Source organism: Xyrauchen texanus, chromosome 6, assembly GCF_025860055.1.
Source record: "Xyrauchen texanus isolate HMW12.3.18 chromosome 6, RBS_HiC_50CHRs, whole genome shotgun sequence".
Taxonomy (NCBI): Eukaryota; Metazoa; Chordata; class Actinopteri; order Cypriniformes; family Catostomidae; genus Xyrauchen; species Xyrauchen texanus.
The window spans coordinates 30,286,505-30,302,353 of NC_068281.1; the positions used below are offsets into that span (position 1 = coordinate 30,286,505).

Below are 15,849 nucleotides of genomic sequence, written 5' to 3' on the forward strand. Positions count from 1 at the left end.
GCCAACGTAGACACGATAAACCAAGCCAGAGCCCCTTCTACCAGGCAACTTTACGCCCTAAAGTGGTGCTTGTTCGCAAATTGATGTTCTTCTCAGGCCAAAAACACACAAAGGTGCGCAGTCAGGTCAGTGCTCTCATTTCTGCAGGAGAGGTTGGAGGGGAGGCTGTCCTCGTCCACCTTGAAGGTGTATGTAGCTGCTATTGCAGCCCACCATGACGCAGTAGACGGCAAGTCTTTGGGTAAGCACGACTTGATTATCAGGTTCCTAAGAGGCCAAGCCTGTTCCCGGCCAAGCCTGTTCCCCTCCTGGGATCTCTCAGTGGTCCTCTTGGGCCTTCAGAGACCCCAATTTGAGCCGATAGAATCAGTTGGACTCAGGACCCTCTCCCTAAAGACGGCCCGGCTCGACTGGCACTCGCCTCCATCAAGAGGGTCGGGGACCTGCAAGCGTTCTCTGTCAGCGACACTTGCCTGGAGTTCAGTCCGGAAGACACACATGTGATCCTAAGACCGCGGCCGGGCTACGTGCCCAAGGTTCCTACCATGCCCTTCAGAGACCAGGTAGTGAACCTGCAAGCGCTGCCCCGGGAGGAGGCAGACCCAGCCCCTTCATTGCTGTGTCCGGTACGTGCTTTGCGTACCTATTTGGACCACACGCAGAGCTTTAGACGTTCTAAGCAGCTCTTTGTCTGCTTTGGTGGACAGCAGAAAGGGAACGCTGTCTCCAAACAGAGGCTCTCCCACTGGGTGGTGGATGCCATTTCATTGACCTATCGCACCCAGGCCTTGCCCCCCCCTTGCAGGTCCGAACACACTCAACAAGGAGTGTTGCGTCCTAATGGGCACTAGCCAGAGGCATCTCCCTGGCAGACATATGCAGAGCAGAGATTTTACAATCTCAGGGTAGTGTCAGTTTCGTCCTGTGTTTTCTCAGGTCCGAGCCAGTAGAACTCGGTAACACGCTGACGGACTGACCGGGTGGATCGCTTGCACCTAGCACCCTTTCCCTTGGTTGAGGTAAAACCGTGTGCTTTTTCCCCCAGGCGATCCCAAACACTCGGCTCCCTGGATGACTCCTCCCTAGCCCTGGGTCCGCAATTCAGCGGAGGAATTTGCCGACCCAATCCACTGGGGGTACTCAGATCTACCCTGTACTGGAATAGGTGCTCCACAGGTCAGGGCTCCTACGTGGACTTTCCCCGTTTGTGTATTTTCCGCAGTATGGTCCCCTTACGAGCAGACCCGCATCTCCCTTGGGCAGTTCCCACTGTATTCCCACTATATTCGGCGCTCAAGAGAGACCCCTAGTGTCGCTTCTTCGATACAATGTCTCGTTCCCTCTATCAGGGAATGAGACATTGTATCGTTCCCTCTATCAGGGAACGGAGGTTACATCCGTAACCTAGACGTTTATGTTACTGTCTCCTTTCTCTTGCATATCTAAAACATGTTTGCTTCTTTACATTGAGAAAACTGCCTGCCTTTTGGGTGGTTTGGATTGGTAATTGAATGTTCCTAAACAAGACCTCTTTCAAGAAAGTACAAACAGAACTCTCTCTGCCAGTGCCATTTTTTTAGAAGGCTTCTTTTCAGTGTTGCCTGTCACATTAAATCTACTATAAATATTTCACAAGCCAGCTTTTGTTTAACGATATTTGTTTCCTCAATTTACAAATATAAATACAAATTTAAAAAAAATTCAGTGCTTGAAATGTGACAATGAACCATTTGTTTTTATCACTTCCAAAATCAATGTGGATAATCAAAAACACAGAAGCTTACTGACGTTCGCATTTAATTTTGAAGTAAATGTTTAGCTTTGCTGCATTGGTTACATGTGGCTAAATATTAAAAGTCCACATTGTCTACTTAAATTTTGGCAAGCAGGTATGACACTGTAAGAGCATATTGCAGCTTAAGTCATTAAACTCACAGACAACTTCTCTGTTTTAATTGTATCTAATGTATACATTACACAAAAATCAATAAATACACAAATAGACAGATGACAATGAGCGTTTACTTGCAAACCAGTATGCTGATAACTACCAACTATCAGCTATTTCCAAAAATATGTCAGCGTAACGACACTGTTTAAATGAGATTTGAAATCATCGGCTAGGCTATATTCTCTGCTTTTGAGATGAAAACAGGCATGCACACAACATTTGTGTACACTGGATAAGTCCGCTAAGAACATGTGTTAAATATATGTTTTAATGCAATGTAAAATCAGCTAATGGGCAAAAATCTAGGTGTGTCGATCAGATTTTCCTTTAAAACAGTTTATGACCTCACCCCAATTAAGGAAAGTTGTTTATGGCATTGACAAGACCAAACAAATTGGCGGCTTATAAAGAATAATTGGTGTAAAGCCCAAAGTATACTTCGGTCAGATGACTGAGCATTCACATACAAGAAGCAATTCTTTATGTGAATTTAAACAATTATGCAATTCTCGTCATCAGCAGAGTGCTCAAGCACTGAACTCACGCAGCCTTATTTTTCTAACTGCGCGTCTTTGAATACACAGCATGCGCATACTCCTGGAATTATTCCCTTGAATTATACATAGATTAAGAATATATGTAAAAGAGTCAACTTGCTTTCCATCTGCTAGGTTTATGGCACGGAACAGGGGATAATCCTCAGGAGCGGGCTTCCCATGCTGATCCTCATACAATAAGATCGGAGAGCGGCCCACCTCCACACCCAGCTGCTGGATGCCCTGCTCGTTGTATAACGACAACAGGAAGGATTGCGTTCCTGCCTTGGGTTTGATAGTCATAAGAATGGAGAAATCCTGAGGGAATACGCCTTCTAAACACACAGGAAAGGGAATGTGGGTTAAATATCAGCTGTTGTTGGTGATTCATAAGCTTGTCTTTCTTTTCATGGGTGAAATTAGCAAAAACTACAGTATATCAACATACTGTACTGACATCCAAATGTCCCTTGGAATATACAATAGCCCTTTTACAACAGTCCCTCCCCAACATCCTTTGTAGGACATGGTTTAAATAAGTCTGAAACAATTTGTCTTTTGTGTTACCACATTAAGTTTACAAGGCGTCAGTTGAAATGAAACTGGTTGTATAAGCACTGGATTGGAACTTCAGCTCAAACTACAGCCTGATCTTCAGAGTGACAAGCCTCTGAAAGGTTGTTCCCTTTGCCATCCTTGCAGGAGATTTCTTTCTGTAAACATACCATTGAGCTGAAATTTCCAGCCCTAAAACCAAAATGTTTGGAGGTCATTTTATTTCAGCCAAAAATTAACTGTTAATTTAATCTTCATATGTTTTGTGCCTCAGTACCCTTAGTGGTCTGGCCAATTTGGAATATACCCAACACACACAGAATATAAGGTCCAAGTTTGGACTCAACTTGGTAAATGTGTATGTAGTTTGAGAGTGAGCAAACAATTAGAGACTTCAACATCCTATTCATAAATCTATACTATGCATTGACCAAAATTATGACCATTTGGATTTGTTTTAACTTCATTGTTTAGCATTTCCATGTCAATATACTGTAAGAATTTTGTTTTATACACAACCTTGACTTGTGAATATCACAAGACTACACATTTCCAAGCACTTATCAGTATTTTAATCTTTTCGCTTATGGTATGTTTTACTAGTAGTGGATGAATCAGCAAGCATAACATTGGTCTAAACAGTAGCCAATGCAGTGAAAATACTATCAAAAAGATTTCTGTTTCTCGAAATGCATTTAACTGAGACAGTCCACGAGTCCAGCAATATTATGCACTTCCTGTTGAATGAATTTCAAAGAGAAGTAAGAAATTACTTAAAATGTCACTTTGTGAAGGAAATCTAATACACAAAATATAAAGCTGATTAATGGCCTTGTGAGTGTACATGGATTAGCGCAATTCATGCATACTCACCTGGGAAGAGCTGTTTGGTTGGGGTGCTGAGTTGAGCCCGTTTGTCCACTCGGTAGGCAACATCTGGTTTGGATCCTCTCCGGATGGTGCAGAAGCCTTGTGCTTTCTTCACTCCTTCAGGTGAACTTTTAAAGTCTAAGATCTTGAGCACATCCACTGGATCAGCTGTGAGGTAGAATATTGGGTGCTATTATGAAGGACTTTGTCAGTTTGTAACATCAGTAACAACATAAGTAAGCAAACTTTAAAGGCGCTTTAAATAGTGTTTTGCTCATTAAAATAAATGTATCATAATTTTGAAACATATTAATAAAATCATGAGCACATGAGATGAGGACTCTAGTCATATCAGTAGCTTTTAAATATTGTTTTATGCTACATGGAGAGGGTCTCCTCATGGAGGCTGCCATGTCAGAATAGCATGACCAGCCAATAATACTAGTTTAATCTCAGTAACTGTCCTATTTTTTGGACACTTTCTCTCTACTAATAAATTAATTATGTTTGACTGTAAATAGTGAATTTCTACAATGGCATTGGCAACTGAAACTTGATTTTTAATGATGCTGTATCCACATCGCTAGGTGTCACTATAAGTCTAAAATGACACAAATAAAAAAGTTGCTGAGTTTGTTCACACTTGAAATTGTTAACCATGGGTCATTCTAATGCTGCATTCCATTCAACTTGGAAAATTGGATTTTCCAGCTTCCTACCAGGAAAAGTGCAATGTAACGCCACTTTACGTCAGAATTCCAACTTGGAAACTGCAGAAATTTCTGAAAAACAAGTCGGCACCCAGGGAGATATACAAAGTAAGTGACAAACATTCAATTAATTAATATCAATAAATGTGTCAAAGTTACTACATTACATGATAATAAAGCTTGTTTAACAAATTCCTGCAGAAACAGGTGTATAAACAAGTGAAATTATACTCTCTTTTGATAATTGTACATCAGTAGCACATATGCTAGTGTTGCAGCATTGTTTATAAATTTGGTTGCTAGGAGATGTCACTGGTGACAGTCAAACCCCTGCTAAGCTAACGGGAATGATTCAGTTTTGTCTTCTTCCGAGCATCTGGCAATGGAATGCCTTAATGGTCGGAGATCAGAGATATCAAGTAGGAATATCCCACATCTGACTTGGAATGAAATGCAGCATTATACCTGGGTAAATTAAATTATGGGTTATCTTGTTTCAAGTTTCACACTGTTCATATGCTTCACCTGAGTTAAAAAAAAAAAAAAAGAATCCCGGGTATTCAGGTTTCAATATTTCACACTGTAAATTTAAAACCCTGGGTTAATGTTCCTATTTTTTTATTTTTTAAGAGGAAGCTAACAATGATTGGACAAATACAGCTCACTAAGTGCACTCAAACTATGTTAATAACTGCTTATCATTGGAACTGCTTATCTGTGGAAATGTCGAGAAGCATATCTGTTCTGTTTGGCTTTCGTCTTCTGAAACATACCACGAAAACACACTCAAAAGGATTTCTGTCACAGCAGTTACTGCATTTGCCATCACTGTTCGACATTTTAAAGATGTCCCTAAGACATAAAGTTTACACAGCACATGAAAGTTTCTGTGAATTCACAATGAGCATTATGTATTAAATGAGGAATAGTAAGCACTGAGGCATTAAATGATTTGTTGTCTATTGCTAAACAACATTCCAGCACTGGATCTGCACTGCATTTAAACTGTATAACTTCAGCGCCGCAATGTGGAGCAAATCTGGAGCAGGGTTTTTATAACCCAGGGTTAAAAGCGGTATTAACCCCCCCTTTTAAAATTACAAGTGTGTAACATTGCTATACCCGGGGCCGGGGATAAAAGCGGGATTTGAAAAGCTGATAACCCAGCATTAAGATCAGTGTGTAAAGACCTTTTCTTAGCATCATTAGCTTCATTACATCAAGCAAAAAACAAAAAAACAATTTTTATCATAATTTCCATTAGTTTATAGCCAACATTTGTGTTAGAAAGTGGCTAATGCTAAATAAGGCAAAGGTCTAAAGCAATGATAATACTTCTATAAATTGCGGAAATGTCTTTGGATATTATGCTGATTGATGATAGACTTTTGTTTTAATATTGTGACATTTGCTTTTCACAATTGCTTCCAAGTACAATTGGGTAATTATGTATTTGTATTAGGCCTACAATATCCAAGTTTGAAACCTGTGAGGCAGTATTGTTAACCTCAATTATACTTATCTCCCTCATGAAAAAGAGCTTACTTGTCCTTATACTTCCTTAAGTGATAACCTCAGTAACACTGACTATGTTTACATGCCACCAGAAAGCGGCTTATTGCTAGAAAACAGCATTCCTGTTTACATGCTCAGTTTAAGCGGCAAACTCTTTACCACATACATGCGGCTATGCCAGTAAGCAGCTTTCTCCACAGCCACATAATTTTCCTGTGACGCTTGTGCAAATAACACACATGGCATCTGAAGAAGACACCACTGCCCTCTGTTGAATCACTTTATTTCCAGATATAGAGTTGTTGCTGTGTTTGTTTTCCTAACTTACTATCATGGCCAGCATGTACAATGGCCAGCATGTACATATACAATGTGTATAATTTATTTTGTGTGATTTTCCCTCTGTACTTCCAGAAATGTTGAATTCTTTCCGCTGTGTTGACATATTTTTGGCTCCATCCTATGACGTTTGTTATCCCAGTCAGTTCCACGCGCGCGCACTCTTCAAACACCCATCAGAACATTGCTTTTGCGCTTACATGGCTAAATTAAGACGGGTTCTCCGAGAGAAATCTAGGTGTGTTAAAACGCTTTCTCTTAATCCGTTAAATGGTTTAAGGAAATCAACGTTCTTGTTTACATGATGTTTCAGAATGCCGCTTTCTGCTAAAACCTGGTATAAACCATTTTCTTAAGTGCATGTAAACGTGTTCACTGTGTTTGGTCAGTATATCTAGAGTCAATTATCCTCCAACAAGTGAGGACATTTATTAGCCGCATGTTGCTGTCTATTGACTTGAACATGAACAGTTACATTCCCATAAAATCTCCCTTTGTTGTGTCATATTGTGTCAATACTAATGTTGACTGACAGTTTTACCACATCTAATTCCCAGCCATGCACATCTATGGTGACTGCCAATGAAGCAATTGTCCTTTTATGAGAAACCTGAGCGACACGGTAATGATATGAAAAAGTATCCAGTAGAGATAATGAACCCCCCCCAGTAAAAGTCACTGGTGCTGGTCACTGCTCCTCTACAGTTATGGCAGCTCAGTAAGACCCAGACTTTACGAGCAGCTCAACTCCACACAAGGTCAGGAACATAAGGATTTTCAGAGTATCAGTTGGGCTACTTACATCCATCAGTGTCAAAACTATCTTACATCTGTACACAACTTTGTAGCCATGAGACACAAATGAACCACGAACATTGAGCTGGTTGAGGATTCTGAATTTTGTGAACTCAAACTGAAAGCTACAGAATTGGTCATTGAAACTCTGGGGATATTAAAGGGAACAGGATCAGAGGCTGAACAGATAACTAGCACATAAATACTCCTATTTCGACTTCCCCGCCACCAGAGACTACAAATACTTTAGAGTCAGGTCAACTGGATATATTTGTCTGCTGGTTAGGCAGCAGGCAGGAAGTATCTCTTTCAAAGCGCTTAAAAAAATAAACCATACACCCAAGAATGACATGATGCTAAGACTCATTACTCTAGAGTGGATTTCGACAGAGATTTCAAACAGGATTTTATTTTCACATGGTTTGACATCACAAAAGGACTCATTTTCCACCATGTCCCAATCAACTAAACCTGGGAAAGCACTTGAGGAGAATTATACTGATGTCTTTTTTTTAACTTGTCATAGGTTAGCCCTATAACACTGTGCATTATGAGGCATTATAAAACCAGTGAAACCTTTATAAAATATGCAGGGTGAGGAAATTCATTTGTGAGAAAATGCACACAGACATTTGTTCATCACAGCCACACATAATGGTATTTTTTTTTATATAAAGGGCAGAATAATAGTTAATAATAATAAAAGACTATTTTAACAACTCAGGGTGTAATGTCACATCCAAACCACCATGGATGATTCCCATTGACATTTGCCCTTAATTCTATATGACCAGCCTCTTTATTTGTCATTGTGATTTTCATTTATGACAACACAAATTAAAAATGGCTGATTGAAGGGGTGAAGCACCAAATACAACTGAAATGTTTACTATTATATTCTGTTGTAAAGGTCAAATGCAGACCATTTTGGAGGGAAAGACAGGGAATAGAGGGAAATTTGGAGGGAAAGACAGGGAATAAAATATATATATATATTTTACATTTTAAGTAAAATTTACCCCCTTTGAAAGTTCTTACTGTTCAATATTCTGACATATCCTGCAAATTTGTGTTTAACAGAGCAAATATGAAAAAGTACGGGAGTTAAATGTGACAGCTCTTTTGACATTATTGTCTGTAACCATATGCCAGGAGTATGCAGGAAGAGCTGATCCAGTAGTTCCTGTTCCACATATGTGGCCAGAGTGTTTTTTAGGATTACTGCGCATGCGGAACACATTATGGTGTCGGCATGGCACAGCTAGCAAAAAACTTTGCCTCAATGTACCACCAACCAACACCTAACTCACTGAAACTATAGGCACAAATTTGTTTTTTATTTTACACTGACACTAAGACACAGGCATTATATTTACCCTCTATTCTCTCTCTCTTTTTTAGGTGTATGATTCCGTGTAAGGATGAATCTTTGCTTATTACAGAACACCTGGAATGTTTTGCTGGAAGAGCTTAAAGGGTTAGTTCTTCAATGGAACAAAAAAAAAAAAGGAGATAGAGAGATAGACGTTAGCAGAATGTTAGCATCTGACAGCCTCATTCAACATTCACTTTCATTGTGTGGAAAAAAAAAATGATGCAATGAATGTGAATGGTGACTGAGGCTGTCTAACATGAGGATGAGTAAATGAAGGTGACAGAATTTTATTTCTCTTTTTTGTTGTTGAATTGTCATTTTAACTTCCTTGATAACATTAAAACAACTGCACACAAGATCAGTGTGTCTACATCCTTGTGAGTTTAATGGTGCGGTGAGGTCTTAATGTGCTTTGTCATATCAGTCTGTGGAGAGTTTCCATTTGGTGTAACCCCACTGACAAAACAAAGAGCATCTCTCTGCTTTATCATTCTGAATGAGATCAAGCAAAAATGCCTGACTAATAGGCATCCAAACCCTTAAATAAGAGGTTAATAGTCTGTAACTCTTATGAGTCTTTTTTCTAAAATTCTGTGCTACTGTTTTTTCTTTTCTAAACTCTCAACTAAAGGTCTCTTTGTGCTCTTCTGAATGCCTCTCAGCATTACTGCATACCTAAAGGCCTCATATATTCCAGATGTGTAGAATTGGCTGCCACAGGACCCCACTCTCACAGAAGCTCTTAAAAAAACAAAATCTGTATCCCAAATCCATTATGGCAGCAAATAAGCTCAGAATACTCCTAATGCACTTCCAAATTAAAAAAGTGCTGGAATACAACTATTTGATATTATTTTCCATTTATTCCATTTATTCTTCCTGGGGGGAGCCAGTGTCATGGATAATGACAAGGCTGACTTCTCAAAGCAAAATGAAAATAATTTAGCATTCATCTGGGTGATTCAGCCTCTAAAATGGCTTAAAAAGCTTGAAGAAATCTAGCAGACAGGCCAGAATTTCAAAATACTGTTAAATACATGTGAAATGCGCTTTCAAAGTACAACAATACCAGTGCAGAACTAGTCAGTTAAGAAAAATCATAACAATCAATAAAATGTCTCAGCAGCTGATGACAGTCCATACCATGCCAAATACCACACAATGCAAATAGGATCCTGCTCTAGCATTTGTGCATCATCAGCATCATATGACCATACAATTTCAGCCTTCCTCATTGGTTCCAGAATTGGATAACCTAGCAGTTGTGGCCAGAGACTCACTTAATTGTTATTATTAACCCCATAAATGTAAAGGCTAGCTTTCAAAACACACCACATTCGAACTATGGCCTACCGAGTAGCAATGTGGTGAAGACATAATCAGGAAGCCATTTTGAAAGAGGTATGTTACATATTTGATATGGCAATCAGCATTTCATGCATTTGACATCCCTTTACAGATTAAAGCCATTTCTGTATTTGATCACAGTATAGAAGAACAACTTGAAATCTTAAAATAAAGACAAACATGTATAAACATAATTTGCCATTTGAGACCACCATAAAGGTGAGGCTGAAGCATATGAGAGCTGAAATTTTGCCTCTTCCTTTGGGCACAAGATGCTGTAGAAGACTAAACCTATTATAGATAGGAACTACGGTGTACTGTATAATGTGGAGAAAGGGTGTCTCAAGCATGAGCAATAAAATGTCCTAATCTGACTCAGTGTATCACTGGTACTGCAGTTTCCAAGATTATCATCAGGTCAAATATAAAGGTTTCCACTTTAGGAAAGATTGTGAGACTGTAACTGCTATAAACAGTTTCTATATTATTATTATTATTAGCCTACTATTATTATTTGAATTACTGTAGATTTTGCAAAATAAACTTTTGTTTATTCTTTACTGATGCAGAAATGGACATGTAATTTAACAATGCCAAATGAGGCTTTTGATATTAAATAGCACATTTGTGTAATGTTGTTAAGAGAAAAAACACATTGCACGTAATACACGTAGTTTTCTGAAATAGGCTTCTAATTTAAGGGATTTAATGTTGTACAGCGTAGTATATATATATATATATATATATATATATATATATATATATATATATATATATATACTACGCTGTACAACACACGGCTGGGACTCTTCCATGTCCAGTTTTCTGTCCATATACACATGTATCGTGTATGCATGATGAGGATACCAATGAAGTGCGCTGGCAGAATTAATTGATGACAAAGTTGCTGATGTGCCCTTTACTCTACAATTTATAATCAACTGTATTGCTGTGTCTCAAAACTTTGTGACCTGCTTTATCTTTCATTTCTTTTTTTATGGAATGCGGCTTTTGTATGATGCGCAAAATGCTGTCTAGTCACCTCAGAAGTGTTTGAGACAGCCAATAAATGCTACTCATCCCTTCAATATTTTAAAGCGCACCACATTTGAATACTTCTAGTAGCCTACGTTTATATATATAGAAGGCTGGCATCATTGGAATGCCACTTTTTTCTTACCTGCGCTCACATCTGCTGCCTGTAGGACAAATGCTAAACTGATGAATACAGTTATAGCGGAGTTCCACTTTTTCGTTTTCCATCTTGTGGACCACCTTTCCTTATCCATGGCCGGCGCCCTCAACTGTGTTTAAACGTGCGTTTTATTTTCGTATTCGTTCCCTTCCACAATCCAGATTATTGTTATTTATGTTTTCTGCACTGCCATGAGCTAAAAAAAAAAAAATCAACTTGATTCTTCGTGAACAAACTCCTTGCTCTCTCCGCCCAGTAGACTCAGACTGAAGGTAAACGGGCTCTCATGAAAAAAAGGGAAACCCATTTGTTCCCCGAAGAGCTAAAGTCTTTTGGAGGGTTGGACATGTGGCCTAAACCTGACCAGTGAGGAAAAATAAATTAACACGGGAAAATCTGCAGCCTTGGAAAGGTCCGCCCATTATTTTAATGAGAGCTTCAAAAGTTTTACACTGTTCACCGAAAATTCAGAGCATGGGGATACCTACTCTAAGGCATCATGCAACATAGAGATGAAGATGATGATGATGATGATGATGATGGGGAAACCGGTTTAATGGAGGAGAGTCACATCTATCCCCTGGATTATCATCCTTAAAATGCATCCTGTAATGACCATTGCAGTGCTAAGATTGAGGACTATATTTTGCACAGAATTACTCTCTTTATTTTTCTTTCTTTCTTTTTTGATGATGATATAATTTTACTTTTGTATTATTATTATTATTATTATTATTATTATTATTATTATTATTATTATCTTGTTGCTCTGTATCACTAATTGACTTTCCTCTTATTAATTGTGACTATTTGGCAATATGGATATTCTTTATATTTGTTGTTGTGTATTTTGTTTAGTTTTTTTAGGTTAATGTATATAGCAGGAAAGACACTATTTAAACTTAACTGGTGTGATGGCAATTTTCATGTATAATTGTAGTCTGTAGTCTCAGGAAATTGATCTTTTAAAGAGAGCAAATTTATTTTATTTTATTTTTTTGCCAATGTTGGCCTGACGTATCTCATTTAAAATTCCTAAAGAAGTAGTGAAAGCCAGAAAAGATACCATCACTATATGAGGTCTACAGATGAGACTGCATGGCCCAGTTGGAATTTCTACCAGATATTTGTCATGTTCACTGTTGTCTTTTGTTTTTGTGCTGTTATTTTGAAGTTTAGTTTAGTTCCTGTTTCCTGTTTGGTTTTTGTAGTCCTCTGTAGTTTCTTTTTATGATTGGTTTTCCCCTGATTGGTTCTCCTTCCCCGATTGTTTCCCCAGGTGTCCCTCATTCCCTTGTTTGTTCCTTCTGTATTTAAACCCTGGTTCTTTGTTCAGTCTGTGTCGATTGTTGATGTTTGTAGATGCCTTGCCTTGCCTTGCCTTGCCTTGCCTTGCCTTGCCTTGCCTTGCCTTGCCTTGCCTTGCCTTGCCTTGCCTTGCCTTGCCTTGCCTTGCCTTGCCTGCCAGTTTGTGTACCCCCCGATGTTTTCATGTTTTAGTTTCAGTTTTGTCCCCCCGTGGATGTTTTCTTTTGTTCTTGTGTATTTTGTCTTCACTTTGATTTAAATAAAAGAACCGCATTTAGATCCCCGCTCCTCGTCTTCCTTCATCTGCCATCATAACAGAACAATCGACCACAATGGATCCAGCGGTTCTTCAGGCAAGCTGCCGCCTCCTGAACTTGAGGCAAGGAAGATGCCCGGTGGAGGACCACATTAGAGACTTCCTGGACCTAGCGTGGGCTACCGACTTCCCAGACTCCTCCCCTGGTGGTGTTCTTCTGGGCTAATCTGACCGATTCGCTCAAGGAGCTGTTGCCACCGGCGACGCGCGGCTGGTTGCTCCGCGATTTTGTGGAAGAGACTTTGCTGGTCAGCGGCTCGCCACTCACTGTGGGCGTGGCAGAGGAGGACCCAACCTCACCTCCCGCAGTGGTGACCTTCCACTCGCCCATGGCTCTTCCCATCATGCCTGCCCCACCTGTCAGCGAGCAAACCCCCATGCCTGTTGCCGTCAATGAGTCTGCACGGTCCACTTCGTCTGCCCGGAGGAGGATGAGAAGACGGGCTTCGCCTCCTGGCCCACGCCTGTCACTGTGAGCGAGCCTGCGCCCACGCCTGTCACTGTGAGCGAGCCTGCGCCCACGCCTGTCACTGTGAGCGAGCCTGCGCCCACGCCTGTCACGGTGAGCAAGCCTGCGCCCACATCAGCCACGGTGAGCGAGCCTGTGCCCGCGTCACCCACGGTCAACCAGCCAGCGCCTGTAGCCTCGACCGTCCCTGAGCCAGCGCCTGTAGCCTCGACCGTCCCTGAGCCAGCGCCTGTAGCCTCGACCGTCCCTGAGCCAGCGCCTGTAGCCTCGACTGTCCCTGAGCCAGCCTGTAGCCTCGACTGTCCCTGAGCCAGCGCCAGTGGCCATGACCGTCCAAGAGCCAGCACCAGTAGCCATGACCGTCCCAGAGCCAGCGCCCCTCGAGCCTTCCAGGGCTCCGCCTCTCAAGTCTCTCAAGCCTTCCAGGGCTCCTCCTCCCGAGCCTCCCAGGGCTCCGCCTCTCCAGTTTCTCAAGCCTCCCAGGGCTCCGCCTCTTGAGCCTCCCAGGGCTCCGCCTCCTGAGCCTTTTGAGCCTCCCAGGGCTCCGCCTCCCGAGCCTTTTGAGCCTCCCAGGGCTGCTCCTCTCGAGCCTCCCAGGGCTCCTCCTCTCGAGCCTCCCAGGGCTCCTCCTCTCGAGCCTCCCAGGGCTCCTCCTCTCGAGACTCTCGAGCCTCCCAGGGTTCCGCCTCTCGAGCCTTACAGGGCTCCGCCTCTCGAGCCTCTCAAGCCACCCAGGGCTCCGCCCCCCGAGCCTCCCTCTGCTCTGCCTCCCGAGCCTCCGATGGCTCCGCCTCCCGAGCCTCCTACAGCTCCGCCTCCCGAACCTCCTACGGCTCTTCTCCCAGAGACTCTAGAGCCTCCCACAGCTCCGCCTCTGAAACCTCCTGCGGCGCCACCTCCCTCGGCTCCACCTCCAGAGCCTTCCAGGCATCCGCCTCTAGAGCCGCCTACGGCGCCATCTCCCTCGGCTCCACCTCCTGAGCCTCCCATGGCTCCGCCCCTGAGCCTTCCAGGGCTCCGCCTCTAAAGCCTTCTACGGCACCGCCTCCCTCGGCCCAGCCTCCAGAGCCTCCCTCGGCTCTGTCTCCAGAGCCTCCCAGTGCTCCTCTCGAGCCTCCCAGGGCTCCGCCTCCTGAGCCTCCAGAGCCTCCCTCAGCTCCGCCTCCGGAGCCTTCTATGATGTGGTCTCCTGAGCAGTCCACGGCTCCACCCTCGGAGTCCCCCATGGCTGTGGTCCTGAGGCCGCCTCCCAAGCCTCCTGAACCTGTCTTTGCTCTGTGGCCAGCTCCCAGGCCACCTGATCCAGCCCTCTTGTGGCCTCCTTGGACTGCCTGTCTGCCCCCTGTGCCCCCTTGGACTTCCTTCTTGCCCTCTGTGCCCCCTTGGACTGTCTGTCTGCCCGTTGTGCCCCCGTGGTCTATCTGTCTGCCCCTTGTGCCCCCTTGGACTGTCTGTTTGCCCCTGGTGCTCTCATTTTTCTTTTTTTTTTTTGTGGGTTTTTGTCATTTATTTTTGTGCTGTTATTTTGAAGTTTAGTATAGTTCCTGTTTGGTTTTTGTAGTCATCTGTAGTTTCTTTTTATGATTGGTTTTCCCCTGATTGGTTCTCCTTCCCTGATTGTTTCCCCAGGTGTCCCTCATTCCCTTGTTTGTTCCTTCTGTATTTAAACCCTGGTTCTTTGTTCAGTCTTTGTCGATTGTTGATGTTTGTAGATGCCTGGATCTTGTTGTCTTGCCTGCCTTACCTGTCTTGACGTGTTTTACCAGTTCGTGTACCCCCCCAATGTTTTCATGTTTTAGTTTCAGTTTTGTCCCCCCGTGGATGTTTTCTTTTGTTCCTGTGTATTTTGTCTTCACTTTGATTTAAATAAAAGAACCGCATTTAGATCCCCACTCCTCGTCTTCCTTCATCTGCCATCGTAACAATATTGAATAATTCCAGAATAATTCTTGAAAGATTTGTGTTGCAGGGGTCTGAAAATAATTAATCCTAAAAAGTCATTGGAGTCTTCGATAGAAGGACAGGTGGTTCCTATATAATCCTGCAATCAGTACCTTCCTCCATAGTATGATGTTTAGAGGAATAATTGACAGCATAATAGCATTAATTGTCACTGAAATTCAGAACACATTTTCCATCATCACGCGCAAGCCCACAATAAACTGGAGCGATACAAATTCTTTTTGAAAATTCAGAGAGAATCAATAAAATAGGCATAAAATGTAAATTTTTTTGCCCTGTATTTCAAAATGACAGGAAAAATGTATTAAAATGACAAGAATAAACTGTTTATTGAAATGTCACGTGATTTAACAAAAACATTCTGCATAAATGGAATACCTTAAATATATATATTTTTTATTAACAGCTTTTAAATTACAATTTTAACAAAACAAACCGTAAAAATAAAGTATTCTTTATTGACAAAAGTAGCACCATTTTTATGCTTCCTTACGCTTTCCTGACTCCTCCATGAGCTCTCGGATGCTCCGCACTTCCGCTTAGTTGCTTTTATTGTACGCTAGAGCTAGACAAACATTTCTGGTGATGCTGATCATCAGAGCCTCT

General features: G+C 41.9%; 1 protein-coding gene across 2 annotated transcripts in view; it reads right to left on the reverse strand.

Moving 5' to 3' along the window:
• LOC127644875 (collagen alpha-1(XI) chain-like) overlaps positions 1-11,540 on the reverse strand; it is a 113,816-nt gene extending 102,276 nt beyond the window's left edge. For both annotated transcript variants that reach the window (XM_052128282.1, XM_052128283.1), the window contains exons 1-3: positions 11,174-11,540; positions 3,916-4,080; positions 2,609-2,822 (exon numbers count right to left, since the gene is read on the reverse strand). In XM_052128282.1, coding sequence (XP_051984242.1) covers positions 2,609-2,822; positions 3,916-4,080; positions 11,174-11,282 — 488 coding nt within the window. In that variant the 5' untranslated portion in view covers positions 11,283-11,540. The remainder of the gene's footprint in view (positions 1-2,608; positions 2,823-3,915; positions 4,081-11,173) is intronic.
• Positions 11,541-15,849: the final 4,309 nt, after the last annotated feature.